This window comes from Oryx dammah, unplaced genomic scaffold (assembly GCF_014754425.2).
Source record: "Oryx dammah isolate SB20612 unplaced genomic scaffold, SCBI_Odam_1.1 HiC_scaffold_18, whole genome shotgun sequence".
NCBI lineage: Eukaryota > Metazoa > Chordata > Mammalia > Artiodactyla > Bovidae > Oryx > Oryx dammah.
In genome coordinates, this window is record NW_024070202.1 from 92989566 (window position 1) to 93007901 (window position 18336).

At 38.6% G+C, this 18336-nt stretch overlaps 1 protein-coding gene across 2 annotated transcripts in view; it reads left to right on the top strand.

The window, feature by feature from the left end:
* Positions 1-17896, top strand: part of CALU (calumenin) — a 23097-nt gene extending 5201 nt beyond the window's left edge. The window contains exons 2-7 of one of the 2 annotated variants that reach the window (XM_040259588.1): positions 2373-2604; positions 7423-7616; positions 11583-11749; positions 11953-12013; positions 13806-14005; positions 15528-17896. In XM_040259588.1, the coding sequence (XP_040115522.1) occupies positions 2384-2604; positions 7423-7616; positions 11583-11749; positions 11953-12013; positions 13806-14005; positions 15528-15632 (948 nt within the window). In that variant the 5' untranslated portion in view covers positions 2373-2383 and the 3' untranslated portion in view covers positions 15633-17896. Of the gene's footprint in view, positions 1-2372; positions 2605-7422; positions 7617-7689; positions 7884-11582; positions 11750-11952; positions 12014-13805; positions 14006-15527 lie in introns of both variants that reach the window. The other variant, XM_040259589.1, reaches the window with a different exon arrangement.
* Positions 17897-18336: the final 440 nt, after the last annotated feature.

An 18336-nucleotide genomic window follows, 5' to 3' on the forward strand; every position in this document is an offset into this window, starting at 1 on the left:
ACATCTTTCCACATTATATGTCCTTTGTCTTGGGAGATACCCTTTGTTTCTAATGGACATTTTTATATATATGGATTTAAATACATTTGGTAGTCTTTTTTAGTGTCTGTATTCATAAAACAAGAGCCCTTTTGTTAAAGTTTCTAACAGCCAAGGGGGCTTCCTCAGTGGCACTAGTGGTAACGAACCCACCTGCCAATGCAGGAGACGGAAGAGATGCAGGTTCAGTCCCTGATTTGGGAAGATCTCCTGGAGGAGGAGATGGCAACCCATTCCATTATTCTTGCCTGGAAAACTCATGGACAGAGGAGCCTGGTGGGCTATAGTCCATGAGAGTCAAACATTACTGGCAGAGTCAAACTCTCTACTAAGCACAAGCACGAACAGCCAGGAGTTGATATACGTGGGCACGAAAAGTATATTTTTAAATATCTACTAAAGTACAGGTTTTTCATTGCCCACTGCAGAGAGATGAAGGTGAAACCATTGCTTTGTCTGGTAGGTAGTCCTTGGTGATGTTTTTAGGCACTTTCATCAGTAGTCACTAGAAACCCAGATTGCAGGGAGACAGTAGGTGGTTTGGAAACAGAGACAAGTTTCTGGACACCGTGTGGGTGAAGGAACAGGGAAGAGTACGCTTGAAGTAATATGTGGTCTGAGAAAGACTGGTTTTGGATTAAGAAGACCTGAGAAGTATTGAATGACAGAATGAAGGAACCTGTAGAGGGGCAGGATTGAGTTTAATTGTGAAGGGAAAGGATAGAAGATGGATAAATGATAAAGCTGAATCACTTGGCTTTTATGCTGACATTCTTCTTTTATCACTGTATCAAGATGTTAAGTCTCAATCTTAAATGTAGTTTTCCCTCTAAATCCCAATGAGTCAATCTGTTACATTTCTGTGTATTACACAGTATCAAAACTTTACACAGTATCCCTCCCAGGCCCTGATAGTGTTCTCAGGTTTAAGCATTAATTTATAACAATGGCGGTTTACGAAAGCTGTCAGGGTATTATGCAAGAGTTGGTAGGCTATTATGTTGGGGATGTAATTAGTAATTTATAAAAATTTTCCTAAATGTGAGGTCACTTTATTAGTAGGCGTAAGGAAGATACTGTTGCTATGACTCTTGATTTTTACTTGATTCTGTAAGCCTTTAACATCATAGCTATCATTTGAATATGTCACAGAATAACAGCATAAAACTCATTCCTTATCTCTAAAGAATTTTATTTATGTAAAGAATTGTTTGTAGTTTGCAGTGAAAGTTTCATTTTGTCCTAAAATAAAGAGATACTCACTATGACGTTTGAGAGAGCCACTAAATCTAATTTTGTCTGTACTGTTCCACTGATCTGATTGATTAGTTCAATTATTGAAGTAGCCTGGAGTGTTTTTCTCCTTGGGCAGTGTTATTTTACTTGAAAAATAGCATTTGTGTCTTAGGAATAATTATGTGTTTTTTCCTTAAGAATAAATATGTCTCCTTTTCCAGTTGGGAGAAGTGGCTTGAAAATGTATGCTACCTAACAATGAAAATAATTTTTATCATATTGTTTAAAAAATACACACAAGAAGGTAATGTACTCGTTTAGAAAAAGGAAGATAGCACAACAGAGCACAGTATTAAAATTCACTCCATCCCAGCCTCACCACCCCACCGCCATCTCTTCTTTAGCCTAGGGCGTTGTTGCTAGATAGATGTTTATCCTTCCACACCATTTTCGTGCATATATGTTATATTTTATACAAATATAAGCAACCTGGAGAGGTTAGTTGATGTTTGCTTTTTCTATGAATGAGATCTTGACATTGTTTTGCAACATGCTTTTGTTGTTTTCATAGACTTTTCTGGAATGTGACAGTCACTATACCTACTTTGTGGTGGTAGTGGTGGTTTAATATGTATTTACTAATTCTTTGATTTAGTTCATTTTTCATTTTCTTAACCATAGAATATCATCATCGATTAGAGCATCTTTGTATATGAATTTGGGTGTTTTGATGGAATAGCATGAAAAAACATTGATAAGCTTTCAGAAGCATGTGCATGCATGCACGCTCAGTCACGTCTCCTCTGTGTCCATAGGTACGTTTTCTGTGTCTGCATAAAGGGAGGCTACTTATAAGATGGATGTTCCTTGTAATTCCTTGTTCCTATAATTCCTTGTCAGCCTACAATCAGATGAAGGAAAGTGGTGAAAATTTCTCAGAGTAAAACTAGAAAGTCTCATATTCTAGCATACTTTTTTATGGGTTAAATAATTGTATTTAGGATAATGTCAAATTGATAATTTTATTGGGTCTGAGCTTTTAATCTCCTGTTTAATTATTAAGCATACTGAGTGAACTACTTTTCTTTTTCTTTAAGATCTGATTATCATGGACCTGCGACAGTTTCTTATGTGCCTGTCCCTGTGCACGGCCTTTGCCTTGAGCAAGCCCACAGAAAAGAAGGACCGTGTACACCATGAGCCTCAGCTCAGTGACAAAGTTCACAATGATGCTCAGAGTTTTGATTATGACCACGACGCCTTCTTGGGTGCTGAAGAAGCAAAAACCTTTGATCAGCTGACGCCAGAAGAGAGCAAGGAAAGACTTGGGTAAGGTGCCAGCTCTCAGGGGGGCTAGTTAGAATAATGACCTTTCTTTATAAATCAACTCATTCTTTTTTTTCTCTTCTATCTCAGTCACCCAGTAAAGCTGTACTGAACTACATCTGCTGAAAGCTAACCACAGAATTGCTACTGCTAAAATTTAATCTCTTTCCTCATTTCTCCATTGAATGACAGTTTTTACCTCATTCTACAAAACAAAGTCATTTATGCATTAAAGTGCCAGATACTATAGGACTCAGCTTAAACCACATCATCTTGATCCCAAAGGAACATCACATAGGAATTTTCTCAACACTGTTGCTTTTAATTTTTAAAAACAGTCTGTGACCTCTTTGTTGTTGACCATGCCAAGTCTTTGAGTGGATAATAAACTGCAAATTAGACCCCTGGATTGACTAATTTCTGTAGTTGATGATTTCCAAGGATGTCCTTCACCCTCTTTGGTTCATTCTCAGGTATTTGCTTAATTAAAAGCAAAACCAAATCAACCTTGGCTTTCACAAGGTTGTATTAAGCTGTGATCTTAATGTCAGAGTATGCATTGGCTCTTGCAGTAAACAGCTGGGCCATAGTCAGGTTCTGTGGCTGTCTCTGAAGGCATCTTTTTACCTAAATGGTTGATAGGGTAGAATTCCAGCTGATTATTTCTGAGGGTCTGAGAATGTCTTTTTTTAATTCTTTCAAAGGCTTGCTTTTTAAGGAAATGCAGGTTAATTGGTGAACATTTTCTCCTCAATGAATAGTGACCATCTGTGTAGCTTTCTGAACTAAATTTAACAGAGTTGTCTGAAAAGTTATACCCCATAGGGATTTCCAGAAATATTTTCCCCATGGATAGTGCTGTGATTAGAAGACATTATAGGGTTTGCTTTGAGTGGTACTTCAAAATAAATTTATTCTTTCAGTGAGTTATCTGCCAATTGAAGGATACAGTATTCTTAAACACTGACAGAAATAATCAAAAGATTTTGCTGTGTAGAATGAGAAACTTCCCTAAAACATTGAAAATAGAGAAAACAGGCGCATCAGAGATAGTCTTCTGTTAGGTTGTTTTTTAACTTTGAGGGACTGTGCTCACTTTTAATCTCCTAACTATGCTAATATTCCAAGCTGAAAATAGGGGTGCATGAGGGTATTCTCAGTCTTCATGTCTTGCCTGTTAATAACATGCATGTCCAGCCTAGATTTTGGTCTGCACACGTCTCTGCAGAATTACTGTCAAATAACAAAGGGCCTCTAGGCTTGGTGTCAGTCGGTGTTCTGGCCCTGTGCAGGTATTGGAATTGCTCTGCTGACAGCCTTCAGTAGACAAAAAAACGTTTCTTTTAGTCCTCAGTAAATATCAAAAGTTCAACACGTGCACAGACTCCATATTTGATATGAATAAGATGGTTAAAATGATGTTTTTCCTGGAATGTGTGAATGAACCAAGTCTGGTTTGCTTCTCCCATGTGTGGAGATAATAACAAATAGCCCATTAATGAGGTGATATACTGTTGAAAGCAAGAATTCCAAATGAACTTTTTTTTTCTTTTAAATTAGCTTACTATGGCATTTTTGAACATTGGTATGTGACTGTACACCAGAGGTTGGGTACAACAATTTCCCCTTTCCATCTGTCTAGGAGGCCAGTAATTGTTAGGAAATAAGATCATTGTTTATACCTCTAGTTGCAGAAATTCACTACTATTTTTAAATCTTTAGTAATAATATCTAAAAAGCTACAGAAAGCACTTAAAAACAATTTTAACATCCAGGTTTTAGTTTCTTTTTGTTACGAATAATCAAATAGAACATTTTTTTCTTGTGTGTGTATTTTCAACCTTACCCTACCCCTAAGCAGTCTAAATATACTTAATTTTAATTTGTGTGTCCTTCACATGATGATTTATCCAATTTGAGGTGGTGGTCCTTAGTAAAGTTTTCACTTATTTTGATATAGAAATGAAGTAGAGCGGTTCATCATCCTTTTTTGGGTCACAGGCCCAATCCCTTTGGCAGTCTAATGAAAGCTAAAGTGCAGGTATATGAATATATGTAAAATTTTGCATGCTGAAAATTTCTGGAATATTTTGAACCCTCCTGGAACGCTTTTATTGACCCAGGTTCTTAAAAAGCCAAAGGATTTGGCTTTACGCCTTTTAAAATGTAGAGGCATATGTCACCTCTTAGAAATGACATAATATCCACTTAAGTGCATTGTGTCTATCTTAGAGTAAATGCTTATTTAGTGGCATCATGCATTTGTAGGGTTCTCCAGTGTCATAGAAATACAATACCATTAGCTTTATAAATTAACATGGGCTTTTAAAGATCAGAGTTTAGAGCTTCATGCCAAAAATAGGCCGTGCCCACTTCCAGTGTACTTTGACAACTGCCTGCAGGCTGGATAACTAGAAAGATAAGGATAGCTTTTATATTTTTAAATGGTTGCGTGGTTATTTTTACTGTTGTTTTTAAGATATGTAACAGATGATATGTGGCCCACAAAGTGAAAAATATTTATCTGACTTTTTCAGAAAAAGTTTGCTAATGTCTGAATTGAACCGTTTGGGATATTTCTGTTGGGATGAATAGAATAGCATTCAGCCAACTTCATTAGGAAAAGCCCATCTTAAAAGAGTCATATGCCTTTTTTATCTAAGTGATGCTTCTCTTTAGGCTACTAATAGTTTAAAATTTTCTTTTGGCAATAAGAGAATTGCCTTTTTTCTCTTAATACTACAGTGGAACTCTTGGTAGCCAATGCCTTTCAGACACAAACTGGATTCCATTATAGATAATGTAGAGGTTTTTGAACAGGTAAAACTTAATCTGTTGGGGCTTCCTTGGCGGTCCAATGGTTAAGATGCTGCACTCCAATCCAGGGGGCATGGGTTCTATTCCTGGTCAGGGAACTCAGACCTCTCGTGCTGCACAGCACAGCCCCCCAATAGTAAGAAAAGCTAATTTCTTGGTATTGTTAAGATTCTCCAGATTCAAGTTGCAAAAAAATTTTTGTCCCGTGTCCATGTAGATACAGAAGGGTATTTGAGGTGACTTCTTACTATTTTAGGGGGCTTCCCTGGTAGCTCAAACCATAGTCTGCCTGCAATGAAGGAGACCCAGGTTTGATCCTTGGGTCGGGAAGATCCCCTGGAGAAGGGAATGACAGTCCACTCCAGTATTCTTGCCTGGAGAATCCCATGGATGGAGGAGACTGGCAAGCTACAGTCCATGGGGTTGCAATGAGTCAGACACGACTGAGTGACTAACACTTACTTACTTACTCTTTTACCTTTTTAAAAAAATATTTTAGAGTAAAAACTATAAGATTCTCTGAAGGAAAATGCTTGTTAATTACAGGATTTAAGTAATAGACAACCATGGCTAAAAGCATATCAGTCAATATCAAGGTGAATTTGTGTCACTTATATTCTCTGATTCTAATCACTTTCCAATGTTGTATTCATAAGAATACAGACTGGGAAACGACATAAGCTACCAAATGACAGTCTTTTTCAATCTTGCAAATAACAGAGCATAGGGGTATGCCAAGATTTCAGTTCCAATAGAAGTTTTTTTTTTAACAGTAGAAAAATTTATTAATTCTTGACCCTTGAATTCTTTCTAAAATATTCCATGTGATGAAATAAGTGTGCATAATGGACTTCTACTGTGTCAATTCCATTAGAAGTTTTGATTTAAAGTTCTTGTGACTTGAGCCTCCCTACAAAGGACCAAGGGGTGTTTACATGATCTTTTCCTGGCTCTCTTAAAGAATGTAGTCAGTGAATATTACTGCTCTAGGCCATTAAATAATTGGTGTGTAAAATTGTAAAAAAAAAAAAAATTCTTATGACTTTACATAGGCAGTCTTAGCTTCTATAAGTAAGCAATTGTTAAACAGAAGTTTTCATATCATGCACATATTGTGAAATCCTTAAGTCTTTTAAAAATGTCTGTTATTAATATGACATTGCTGGAAGAAAGAAGCTTATGAAGAGCAAAGTATATTCATTCTTTAGCCTTGTAGTTTGGTTTATCATCTGCACCCTAACCCTCTCAGCTTATTAACATTCTCATAATCAAGGATGTACATTCTTACCACATTACTTCTTCAGAGCTCTCTGTTTTTGTGGTTATATGTAAAACTCCAATTCAATATAGTGTGTAATAACTGCTAGCCTTTTTTTTTTTTTTTTTTTAATGTATAAGCATGCTTATGTCTCTGTACCTATTTTGGGGTTTAAAAGAAAAATCTTGACTTCAGGTATAAGTGATCCTGGAACTATTTTTGATACCTTTATATTTTTAGCAAAAGTGTTTTGGTTTTTTAAAAAAACTGCATTTTTAAAAAAAATCTGGTTACAGTTTTTGAATTTTTAGAAAACCAAGTCAGTGGTTGTGATTATTTACCCAGAAATAGAGATTCTCCTAAGAGCAATAAAGAACAAATATAAAAATTTGCATGTTGTTTGATACTAAGAGTGAAGAACCCAGATAGGAAAGGATATTCACTCCAAAATTCTGACCACTGGCTGAAACCTACCTCTTAGGGATAGTCCATAGTTTGCTTTTGTTTCCAAGTACACCAGCCATGGACTGTGCTTGTCTTATCTGGATGACTCATTTCAGACCAGCAACAGGCACTCAAGAGAAAAATGAGTTTTCAGTTGCCCATCTGGCAGTTTTGTTTTGGAGACAATTTTTATTTCCATCCTTTAGCCCTGGGCAACACCCGTGGCCACAGCACACATCTGGCTAAGTCCAGAGCTTTGTGTCCTTTTAACTTCTTGCTGGATTTCTCTGCATTTTCTACAGAAAGATTGTAAGTAAAATAGATGGCGACAAGGACGGGTTTGTCACTGTGGATGAGCTCAAAGACTGGATTAAATTTGCACAAAAGCGCTGGATTTACGAGGACGTAGAGCGGCAGTGGAAGGGGCATGACCTCAATGAGGACGGCCTCGTTTCCTGGGAGGAGTATAAAAATGCCACCTACGGCTACGTTTTAGGTAGGTCCCTACTCTCTGGGGGAAAAAGCCTTGTGGAGCCGGCACCTTGAAACGTAACTGTTTTGTCTTGTAGAATGATTGTAGATAAAATAGACGCGGATAAAGATGGGTTTGTGACGGAGGGGGAGCTGAAATCCTGGATTAAGCACGCCCAGAAGAAATACATATATGACAATGTTGAAAACCAATGGCAGGAGTTTGATTTGAATCAAGACGGCTTAATCTCCTGGGATGAGTACAGAAACGTGACTTATGGCACTTACCTGGGTAAGGGGCAAGGTGTCAGCCTGGTGGAGACCATGGTCTTGAGTCAAAGAAACAAATGGGTCAAGCAGTGAAGGAAAGGAAGAAATTACACTTATCTTAGATAGTTTGATGCTGTGCTGATTCTCCTTCACTTTATTAATTTTGAATTTGTATATTACGTATTTTTAAAAATTTGTTTTATTTTGATTTTCTAAGGTCTGACATCTTTTACATCTTTTAGTATTTCAGATGTATTTCCCCATTTTTTTCTTGCTGTCATCCCTCAAAGAGACCATTTTTGGAGTAAATTCTCGTTCAAAAGGCTGCATTGTACCAACAGTGCAAAGCAGGAGGCTTTGAGATGTCTCTTGACATGGTCACATTAAAGCGTTGGACCTGAAATTTAAACCAAATTAGATTTATTTGTAACTGGTGAGAATAGGAGGAAAATTACTGTCTTCCCTTGCTAAAATAAAGGTCAAGTCTAATGGCTTTCCTTGATGAAATTTAACTATTTCAATATGTCTGCTTACTGAAGTTTAGAAATGAGTATTTCCCATTTGTTTTCTCTGACACATGAGTTTATTAGCCTGCTTTGCAAATGCTCTGAGGCAAATCAATGTGACTTTGATTGCTTTTTGTTGATTTGGTAGCTTGTATGCTTGGGCCACCTGTTAGTAATTTTCTTTTACTTATTCCACTTGCCTGCTGTTAAATGCTAGGTGGCGATCTTACCGAGTTGATGACTTAGGGTGTTTTTGTTAGTGACATTCCTCTTTTGTACGTGGTCACAGTTTGAGATGAGATAAGAATGTATAAATGTTACTTCTTGCATTTTTATTCTGGAAATTAAATAAATTTCTGGGTGAAAGCAGGCGTTCTCCATCACTGACTAACAGGCAATGAATGTATGATGGTCTGTTTCCCCCATTGGATAACCAGCTGTCCGTGTTAATTACAGAACTGCATGCATTTCTGGTGAACAGATTTTTATTTCTGTATGGGGCTTGTTCTCATTCCTGAGACAAGAGCGGCCACCTCTCTCATGCTTGATACTTTGCCAAGAACCAAACATATCCTTCTCCCAATTAAGAACACGTGTATTAAAAAGTCAGTGCAGATAGAGAGACAACCATGCTTCTTGCTCTCTGGCTGAGACCCAGAGCTTCCTGATGTGTTTGGGATTAATTATAAATACAAAGCACTGGTTAGGCTATTGGTGATCTCAACAGAATGATGTGTTAATAAATCTCAGCTCAGACCTAGGCACTTACTGTCCAGAAGGAGTTTTAAACTCTTTTTATGATTATGTGCATACAAATCTGTTGAGAGCTTTGTTACCTCACAGGGCCAATGATTCCATGTAATGAGTATTTCTACTGACTTGAAACTCTGCATAAGCTGAAGCACTGGCTAGAGAAACAATGTCTTTATAAGGCTTCTTTCCCTGGCGGCCTGGGGGTGGACAATGCTGGGGTAAGGAGGCGCCTTCCAAAAGTGCTGAGGAGTTTTTTGTGAAAATGTGTTCTTGACTCCGTTGAGTTAAGGTACAAATCATCTTAGCTTCTAATTAGGGTCTGTGAATATCTGCTTTCTACAAAAGGAACGTTAACCCCGTCTCTGCCACAAGTAAAATATGAGATGCTAAGATCTGCCCTGCCTATACCAAAACCAAAACTAGATCACGAACCTACCCTTCACTGTGTGCAAGCCAGCTGGCCCAGTAATCTGGTGCATAGGATAGATAGGGCACTCTGAGCAGTGATGACAGGCATGCGAGTTTAGTCATTAAATACAGTTCTGTAGCTTTCTTCTTCATCCTTATATATGTGTATGTGATCCTAGTCACCAAATTTTACCTAAAGAAAGAAGGGCTCTCAGTTAAGAATCTACTCTTAATATGTAAGTTGCCTTCTGTTATCTTATTTATGTTACATAGTTTGTACTGATTATTTGTTTAGAAGAAATGACTTAGTATCTGAGTGAGGTAGTATTTTCCTTAAATTTTCAGTCTCTAATCTATTATGGCTTTGAGTATACACATAGGGTCCCCAAAGCCCCAGTTTAATCAGTAAACTGTCTTACTGAATTTTGACCCTCATCAAAGAATGAAGCTTCAGGTTGCTCAACTCAAAATAGAGCAGTAGTTTATTGTTGTTGTTTTTGACTGTACTTAAAGTATGGAAAGATTGAACTACAATATCAAAACTCAATAGTGTAGTATTAGTAAGGGGCCCTGTGGGTTTGTTTGTTAATAAAAACTAGTGCTATATCTTTTTTTATTTGATCAATATGTTTTGGGAACAATCATTTCTTACCTTTAATATGGTGACTTTTACTTTTCAAAATATCTTCTCATCTTATCTTATTTTGGTCCATATAGCAACTCAGATGGAAAAGTTGTTTTGTTTTTTCCCCTTTTTTGCCATGAACTCCTTCACTTTTTTTCAATTTAAAGTTCATTTTTCTAGATTCTTATGAGGTGAAGTGAAAGTCACTCAGTCATGTCTGACTCTTTGCAACCCCAAGGACTACACAGTCCATGGAATTCTCTAGGCCAGAATACTGGCATGGGTAGCCTTTACCTTCTCCCGGGCATTTTCCCAATCCAGGAATCGAACCCAGGTCTCCCTCATTGCAGGCAGATTCTTTACCAGCTGAGCCACAATAACTACTGCTTGTGCAGTTCAACATCCTAACAGATAGGTCCAAATTCAATTTGGTTGTAATCTAATATTTATCTTCTGTAACAGATTTGTTGAAGTATAATTGACATATAGTTTATCGCACTGCACATATTTAAAATGCACAATTGATGAGTTTTGCCATATGTGTATGCATCAGTGAGCCCCTCACTGTAATTAAATATTTCCATCATCCCCAAAAGCTTCCTTGTGTCCTTTATAGTCCTCACCTTCCTCACTGATCTGTTTTCTATAACATGATTTGTTTGCATTTTCTAGAATTTTATAAAAATGGAGGAAGTGGGGGTAGTGAACAGAACTTGTATCTCATGGTATATTTGTGAATTGACCAAAGAAACTAAAATGTGACCTTTCAGAGTGGAGCTGTTCTGGTATTGAATCCAGATGGCCTGTAATGGGATAGGCCTTTGATATCTGGCTTCTTAATGAGAGCCTAATGTTTAATAAATGTTTAAATAATGTTTCATAAACATAGCAATAGTTAACATGTATTAAAAACCAGCTGTGTGTCAAGCAGTGTTTGAGGCACTTAACTTCTATTTATTTGCTTGTTTAACCTCGTAACAAGCCTGTGAGGCCAACTCTATTACTGTCTATATTCTACAGATGAGTAAATTGAAGCACAGTTAAGTTACTTGTCCAAGGTCACATGGCTAAGAAGTAGTAGAGTTAGGATTCAAACCCAGACCGTGTGACTTTAGAGCCACTGCTGCCCCTTGGGTATAACTAGAAAACTGAAGCCCTCTAGTAGCCTTGATATTGATAACAGTGAAGCATCTATGTAACGGATCACATAGGCCAAGAGCCAGGGTTCCATGTTGAATTTACAGTCAGCTCAGACCTGACTTCGTAGTCTTTGATCACCAAAACTGAAGTCTTTATACTGCTGTAGTTTTCTCTGAGTAACCAAGTTAATTCTTCCATGCTAGGCTTATTGTTCTTGGAAATTGATTTCCATACATTTTCATGTTTTCTGGAAGTCTTTTAAGATTGGACCTAAATTTTTGTTTCCTAGATGATCCAGACCCTGATGATGGATTTAACTATAAACAGATGATGATTAGAGATGAGCGGAGGTTTAAAATGGCAGACAAGGATGGAGACCTCATTGCCACAAAGGAGGAATTCACAGCTTTTCTGCACCCTGAGGAGTATGACTACATGAAGGATATAGTGGTACAGGTGGGTGAGAGTGAGGATTCTGAGTGGAAACTTTCTCCTTTTGTTGCTTACACTCTTTCCTATGGTTTAACCATACTTGAATATATATACATAAACACATATATACGTGTGTGTTTACTTTAATGAAGCACAGTTACTTGTCCTAAATAATTACCTGAACTAATTCATCCAGATACTAGATCTAATTATTCTCTTCTGTCTAGGAAACAATGGAAGATATAGATAAGAATGCTGATGGTTTCATTGATCTGGAGGAGTATATTGGTAAGTCTGTTCCTAGTGTTTTTCTTAGAAGAAGCTGGGAAGCTTTGGAAGATATGTTCACCAATAAAAATAATCTACCCCATGGGTCAGCTCTTAGCACATCATTAACTCAGACCAGCATGGGAAATAGTGGGTCATGATGAAGTATTGAGTAGCACTGGCCAATCAAAATGTGAATGTGAGCCCCAAATGTAATTTTAACTTTTCTATTAGCCACATCAAAAATAATGAAAAGAAACAGATGGAATTTACTTCACATGTGTATTTTATTTAATCTAACATTCCAAAATACTATAATTTCCACGTTATGAAGGGTTATTTTTTTTCTCTTTTCACACGAGTCTTCAAAAGTTTATTTTACACTGCAGCACATCTCAGTTTAGACTAGCCACATTTCCTTTCCTCATAGCCTGATGTGGCCGGTGGCTGCTGTAGTGGACTGCACTAAGATAGCGCATCCCAGAGGCCCTGTGGAACTGACACTGAGGAGTTGTAGGGAACCTAGACGGGTATTAGGAAACTAGGGCGCAGAACAAAAGAGACACTTGGGTGAGTAAGCAACCGGGAGTTGTTGGTTCCTCTTTCCTTTTCACTGTATTCTGTTTGTGTTTTCTGTAGAGGTTTTCTAATTTGTTTCCTTTTGCCCTTTTTTTGGCCATGCCATGCAGTTTATGGGATCTTAGTTCCCCAACCAGGGATCAGACCCCACCCTTGGCAGTGAAAATGTGGAGTCCTAACCACTGGACTGCCAGGGAATTCCCAGTTGTTTATGCTGTACCTTCAAGGCAGTTTCCCTCAAGTACAGCTTTTTTCTTTTTTTTTCGCCATGCCACTGCTGACGTGTGGAATCTTAGTTCCCCAATCAGGGATTGAACCTACATCCACAGTATGGAATCTGAACCACTGGACCACCAAGGAAGTCCCTAAAGTTATTTTTATTATCCTCAAAAATAATTGCAAGATTTTCCCATTGCTTTAAAAAAAGGTGCTGTCTCTTACCAAGTAATTGACCAAATTGCTTCACAGTTCATGTGATGGAAAGTAGCATAAGACAATGCCCATCATTTTAAGAGATATATTATAAAGTATACTTAGGCATTGGTTGTAGACTGTTTGACTGTTTACATTTACAGACACATTTACATCTCTCAGGTTTTCCTGAGGATTTACAACCACATCTTTCTAAAACTAGTGGTCAGGTTAATTAGCTGCCTTGTAGTGAAATGGAACGCAGGGAACAGGTGTCTTATGAAAGTTGGTCTTTACCTTTCTTGACGCTAGTCATCTCCCTTTGTTTCTGCATTTTGAAAAATACTTATGGCTGCGCTGAGTCCTCACTGCTGCACACAGGCCCGCTCTAGTTGCAGAGTGGTGACCTCTCCTCCCACTGCGGAGCATGGGCTCTAGGCAAGCGGGCTTCAGCAGTTTGGCTCTCAGGCTTAGTTCCCCCATAGTAGCACATGGGATCTTCCTGGACCAGGGGTCAAACTGTGTCCCCTGCATTGGTAGATGGACTCCTAACCACTGGACCACCTGAAAATCCCAGTTTCTGCCTTTTTTTAAAACAGTTCTCTTTACTCATATCACTCAAGAGCAATAGCTTGAAATATTCTTTTTGCAAGATCATCAGGAAAATGCCTTACTTCATAAGATCTCTCCAACCTAAAATACCCTTATAACTTCTGTGAGGTTCCAAACTAATGAGTGAGGAAGAAAGGTCAGATGATATTTTCATGGGGCAAGCTTTGAGAGAAGACACAGCCATCTTATGTATGGATGTCTGTTCATACAGGTGATATGTACAGCCACGACGGAAACGCTGATGAGCCAGAGTGGGTCAAGACGGAGAGAGAACAGTTTGTTGAGTTTCGAGATAAGAACCGTGATGGAAAGATGGATAAGGAGGAGACCAAAGACTGGATCCTCCCCTCAGATTATGACCATGCTGAGGCAGAAGCCAGGCACCTGGTCTATGAATCAGACCAAAACAAGGTAGGTCTGGCCAGGCCCAAGCAATCTAGCAATGGTCCCAGTCTGTCTCTAGGGGATTGCTTAAAAAATTCCTATTAACGTACATAGAGCATATAAGGTTTTAATTAGTCTAAGTCTGCTACGGAGCTAAAGTTGGCAACTGAAACTTACAGGGCAGCACTAGCTCTATGCTCTCTCATTTTAGAAATCCCTTTGCCCAATGTTCTTAGCATTGGAGGAACTTAAGCCTCAGCAAGAGCCTCTGGATATAGCCTGTGCCCAGCGTGCCTCATCCACTATCTTTGGAACCCCAAGAAATTTCCTTTGCCTTTTTGTTGTTATTTCCTTTGTTCTTTTACCTTTTACAGGCTCACTTTGCCTACACAAAGCTGATTATTTCCTTCTTAAATCAAGCATGCTTGTTGTAGCTTATAAATCAGCTTTTCTCTATTATAATTCAGTTCAGTCGCTCAGTTGTATCTGACTGTTTGCGACCCCATGGACTGCAGCACGTCAGGCTTCCCTGTCCATCATCAACTCCCAGAGCTTGCTCATATTGAACGTCCATCAAGTCAGTGATGCCATCCAACCATCTCATCCTCTGTCGTCTCCTTCTCCTCCTGCCTTCAGTCTTTCCCAGCATCAGGGTCTTTTCCAATGAATCAGTTCTTCACATCAGGTGATCAAAGTATTGGAGCTTCAGCATCAGTCCTTGACCAATTATCTCAGAAGGCATTTGGTTCATTGAAAGAGTGGTGTTACTACTGAGCCCTGTCACCTTTTTCAGAGAATGTTCTAGAGCAGACTGAAAATCAGTCTAAAGATGGGGGGGTTAGAATTCTGAATGTTCTTTTATTTAGATTAATGTTTGGTTTTTATGTAGTTTCTTATCGTTGAGTCTTTTTAACGGTCGGTCTGTTTTGAGTTCTTGCTCAGTCTCTTCAGTAGCCAGGTGCTGAGACATGAGGAAAGGAAACTGATATAGTCATCCCTTGGGAATCTGGCGTAGCTAATTCTTGAGATAAGATCTGGACCTCCATTAGGGGTTCTGTCTGGAATCTGATTGGTAGCTAGGGCATTTTGGAGTTGAAAACTATGCTTGATAGTAACAGATTTCATTGTCCCTGTTAGACAGTGACTTGATTCACTTTGAAGTATTTTTCCTGGCTCTTGTTAACTATCTCTTACTCATATCTAGGAGGTGTCCCACATTTTGCTGAAAAGGGAGCATTTTCTCCCCAAGAAATAAACCCGTACCACTGGCGTTGACCTATTCAGCTGTATTATTTTCATCCTTTTAACTTTCTTGATAAGGAAATATATTAATTGCTCTTTTCTTCCGTGTGTGTGTGTATTGGGGATGGGCCATGAGTACTGAGTTCACATTTAATTTAGTGGGATTAGAATGAGGATTCTCATTTAGTGGGAATTAGAATCTTAAATCTTGGCAATTCTTAGATCCCCTATTGTATGATAGCAGTGTTTCTAAATTTGAAATGGGAACTTTTATTTTGCCTCAGATCACTGTTCTTTCTGCTTTTAGGATGGCAAGCTTACCAAGGAGGAGATTGTTGACAAGTATGATTTATTTGTGGGCAGCCAGGCCACAGATTTTGGTGAGGCCTTAGTACGACATGATGAGTTCTGAGCTGCAGGCAGAGGAACCCACATTTCTTCAAAATAATTTATTTTTACAGCTTCTGGTTTCACATGAAATTGCGCTACTGAGACTGTTATTACAAACTTTTTAAGACATGAAAAGTTGTAACAGAAATGATCCCGTCCCCATTCCTCCTCCTCTCTGAGGGACAGGAGGGAAACCGTGCTTCTGAGGAACAACTCTAATTAGTACACTTGTGTTTGTAGATTTACACTTTGTATTATGTATAACATGTGTGTTTATTTTTGTATTTTTTCTCTGGTTGGGAGTATGATATGAAGGATCAACATCCTCAACTCACACTTGTAGGCAAACATTAGCCCTTCACTCTTTCTCAACCCTTATCATGTAATTTTTTATAATTTTGACTTAAGTTTGAGCCTGAGATCAATAAGAAATGTTCAGGAGAGAGAAAAGGGAAGAAATATTCCCCACAATTTATATTTAGAGAGAGAACACTTAAACTTGCCTATTAAAAAGTATATTTCATAAGTAGTAGGGGCCACATGTTCCATTCAGTTGCTTCATGTCCAGGTCCTAGCATTATCTGGGCAAGGACAGATCCCTGTGCTGTAAGAAAGCTTGAATCGACTTGATTTCATTCATCCTCCCCGCCCCCCCCTCTTCCCTGTAGGACTAGCTGTTTGCTAATTTTGTCAAGCACAGCTGTGGAAAAGTTGGGGCCAGTGTCTTGAATATCAATCAAGTAGTGAGTGTGATCTCTTTACAGAGATATAAATAGAAACAGCTGGAAAACTAAAGAAAAAATCCAAGTGTTCTTAGGGCACATGCCTTTTTCTGGGTGTGCATCTATTGAAGTGCTCAAGCCTGTCTTTATTCAGTCAGTCAGTGCCCCATTCAGCTCCTATTTCCCCAGGTGTTCTAAGGAACTAATCTTGATTTCACTGCTGTCAAAATGTGCTCCTTTCCAGTCGTGTCATTGAAAGTGCCTTTAATGAGAGAAACGGTCACTGAATGAGGATTCTCTTAAGAAACCCTAAGAGAAAGGAAACGATTTGGACCACCTTAAATGAAAGCTTAGAACCTCCTGTTGTGGTGGGGATTTTTTTCTTCCCTTTCTCTTTTGGACAGTGGTTCAATAGCAGTATTAGTTAGGGGCTTGGTTGCAGTGTTCTTACCTTGTGGGCTGATTTCTGAAAACCACATGCTGCTGAATTTACCAGGGATCCTCATACCTCAGAATGCTAACCACTTACTACCAGGCCTGTTTCTGTGTCAGCTGAGAAGGCTGAGCTAAGGCTCAGAGATGAGAGGGCTCTTTGGTTTGAGGACCGTCGCTCACCCTTCCTGCCTTTGACTCATCCTTCCCTATGTCCCCATCTCCCTGCTGCCAAAAAATGTTTATCATGGATCAACATTGCCAATCCTTATCAAAGAGAGGGACATTGTAGAAAGAGCTGAAGAAACCACCTCTGTTCCCAACTCACCTATATTTTACATAACAAGAAACTGCCTTTTTTTGGTCCCTTTCATACACATGGACCTCTTTTGAGAAGAATTATGTATTCCAAGTTTTTAGCCCTCAGGTTACTAAGACAAATATATATATATATAACCTTTATTATTTCATATATCTTTCTGGATAATACATTCAGGTGGTGCTGGGTGATTATTATAATCTGAACCTAGGTGTATCCTTTGGTCTTCCACAATCATGTTCAGGTGGGCTACTTGGCCTGGTAAAAAGCCAGATATCATGTAACTTCACCCTGGCCTTTGCTCTTGAGAGTGGATACATTCTTTGAACCCCAGTATAAGTAAATGGGAATTCTCTGCCTTCTAGATTCCCCATTTGAATTGTTAAGAAGACCAGGGATGATTAATAATGCCACCAACCCTGGCTTGGAGAGGGCACAGCACAAATTGTGTGGCAGGAGAGCCTTGCAGGTCACTAGGTACAGAGAACCCAGGCCTCACGTTAAAGTCATGCACCTAGAAAGCAAACCTCCATCTGCTAAGATAGCGACTTCTGGATGCTGGGTGCTCATCAATAAGCATTTGTACTCTAATCTCTAATGACCCTCCTGGATTTTTTTTTTTTTTTTGGTTTAAATCAAGCCTGAGGCTGGTGAACAGTAGCTACACACCCACATTGTGTGTTCTGTGAATGCTAGCTGTCTTGAATTTGGATACTGGTTATTATTTTTTATAGAGTGTAAACCAAGTTTTATATTCTATAATGCAAACAGGTACCTATCTGTTTCTAAATAAAACTGTTTACATTCACTGAAGGGTATGTATGTCCTTTATTTTCTTAAGAAATGGAACTCTTGCTTATAATTATGGGGTTATAAAATGTCACAGAAAATGGACCTCTCCTAGAAGGTTTACCCCACCCCAACCCAGAGAAGTTGCTACCTTCTCCCAAGTTGGTTACTCTTTCCTTCTGTTCCTGAAATCTTTAGCATCCTTATACAGCCGTAACCTTTCTCGGCTTCTTTTAGGCCATGTAACTGGAGAGGATCCCAGCTGCTCATTACATAATTGTGTGATACCAAACACAGCCATTTCTGAATGTACACACATTTATCTTGATTTTTATTTCAAAAAGGCTCTCCTTCAGGGGGTGGGGAGATGGAATATAAGGTAAAACAGTTTTTTGAACATTTTGTATAGTTTATAAACAGTATTGAGATGCGCCAGTTCATTTTGAGAACATGAAGGGAGTTGA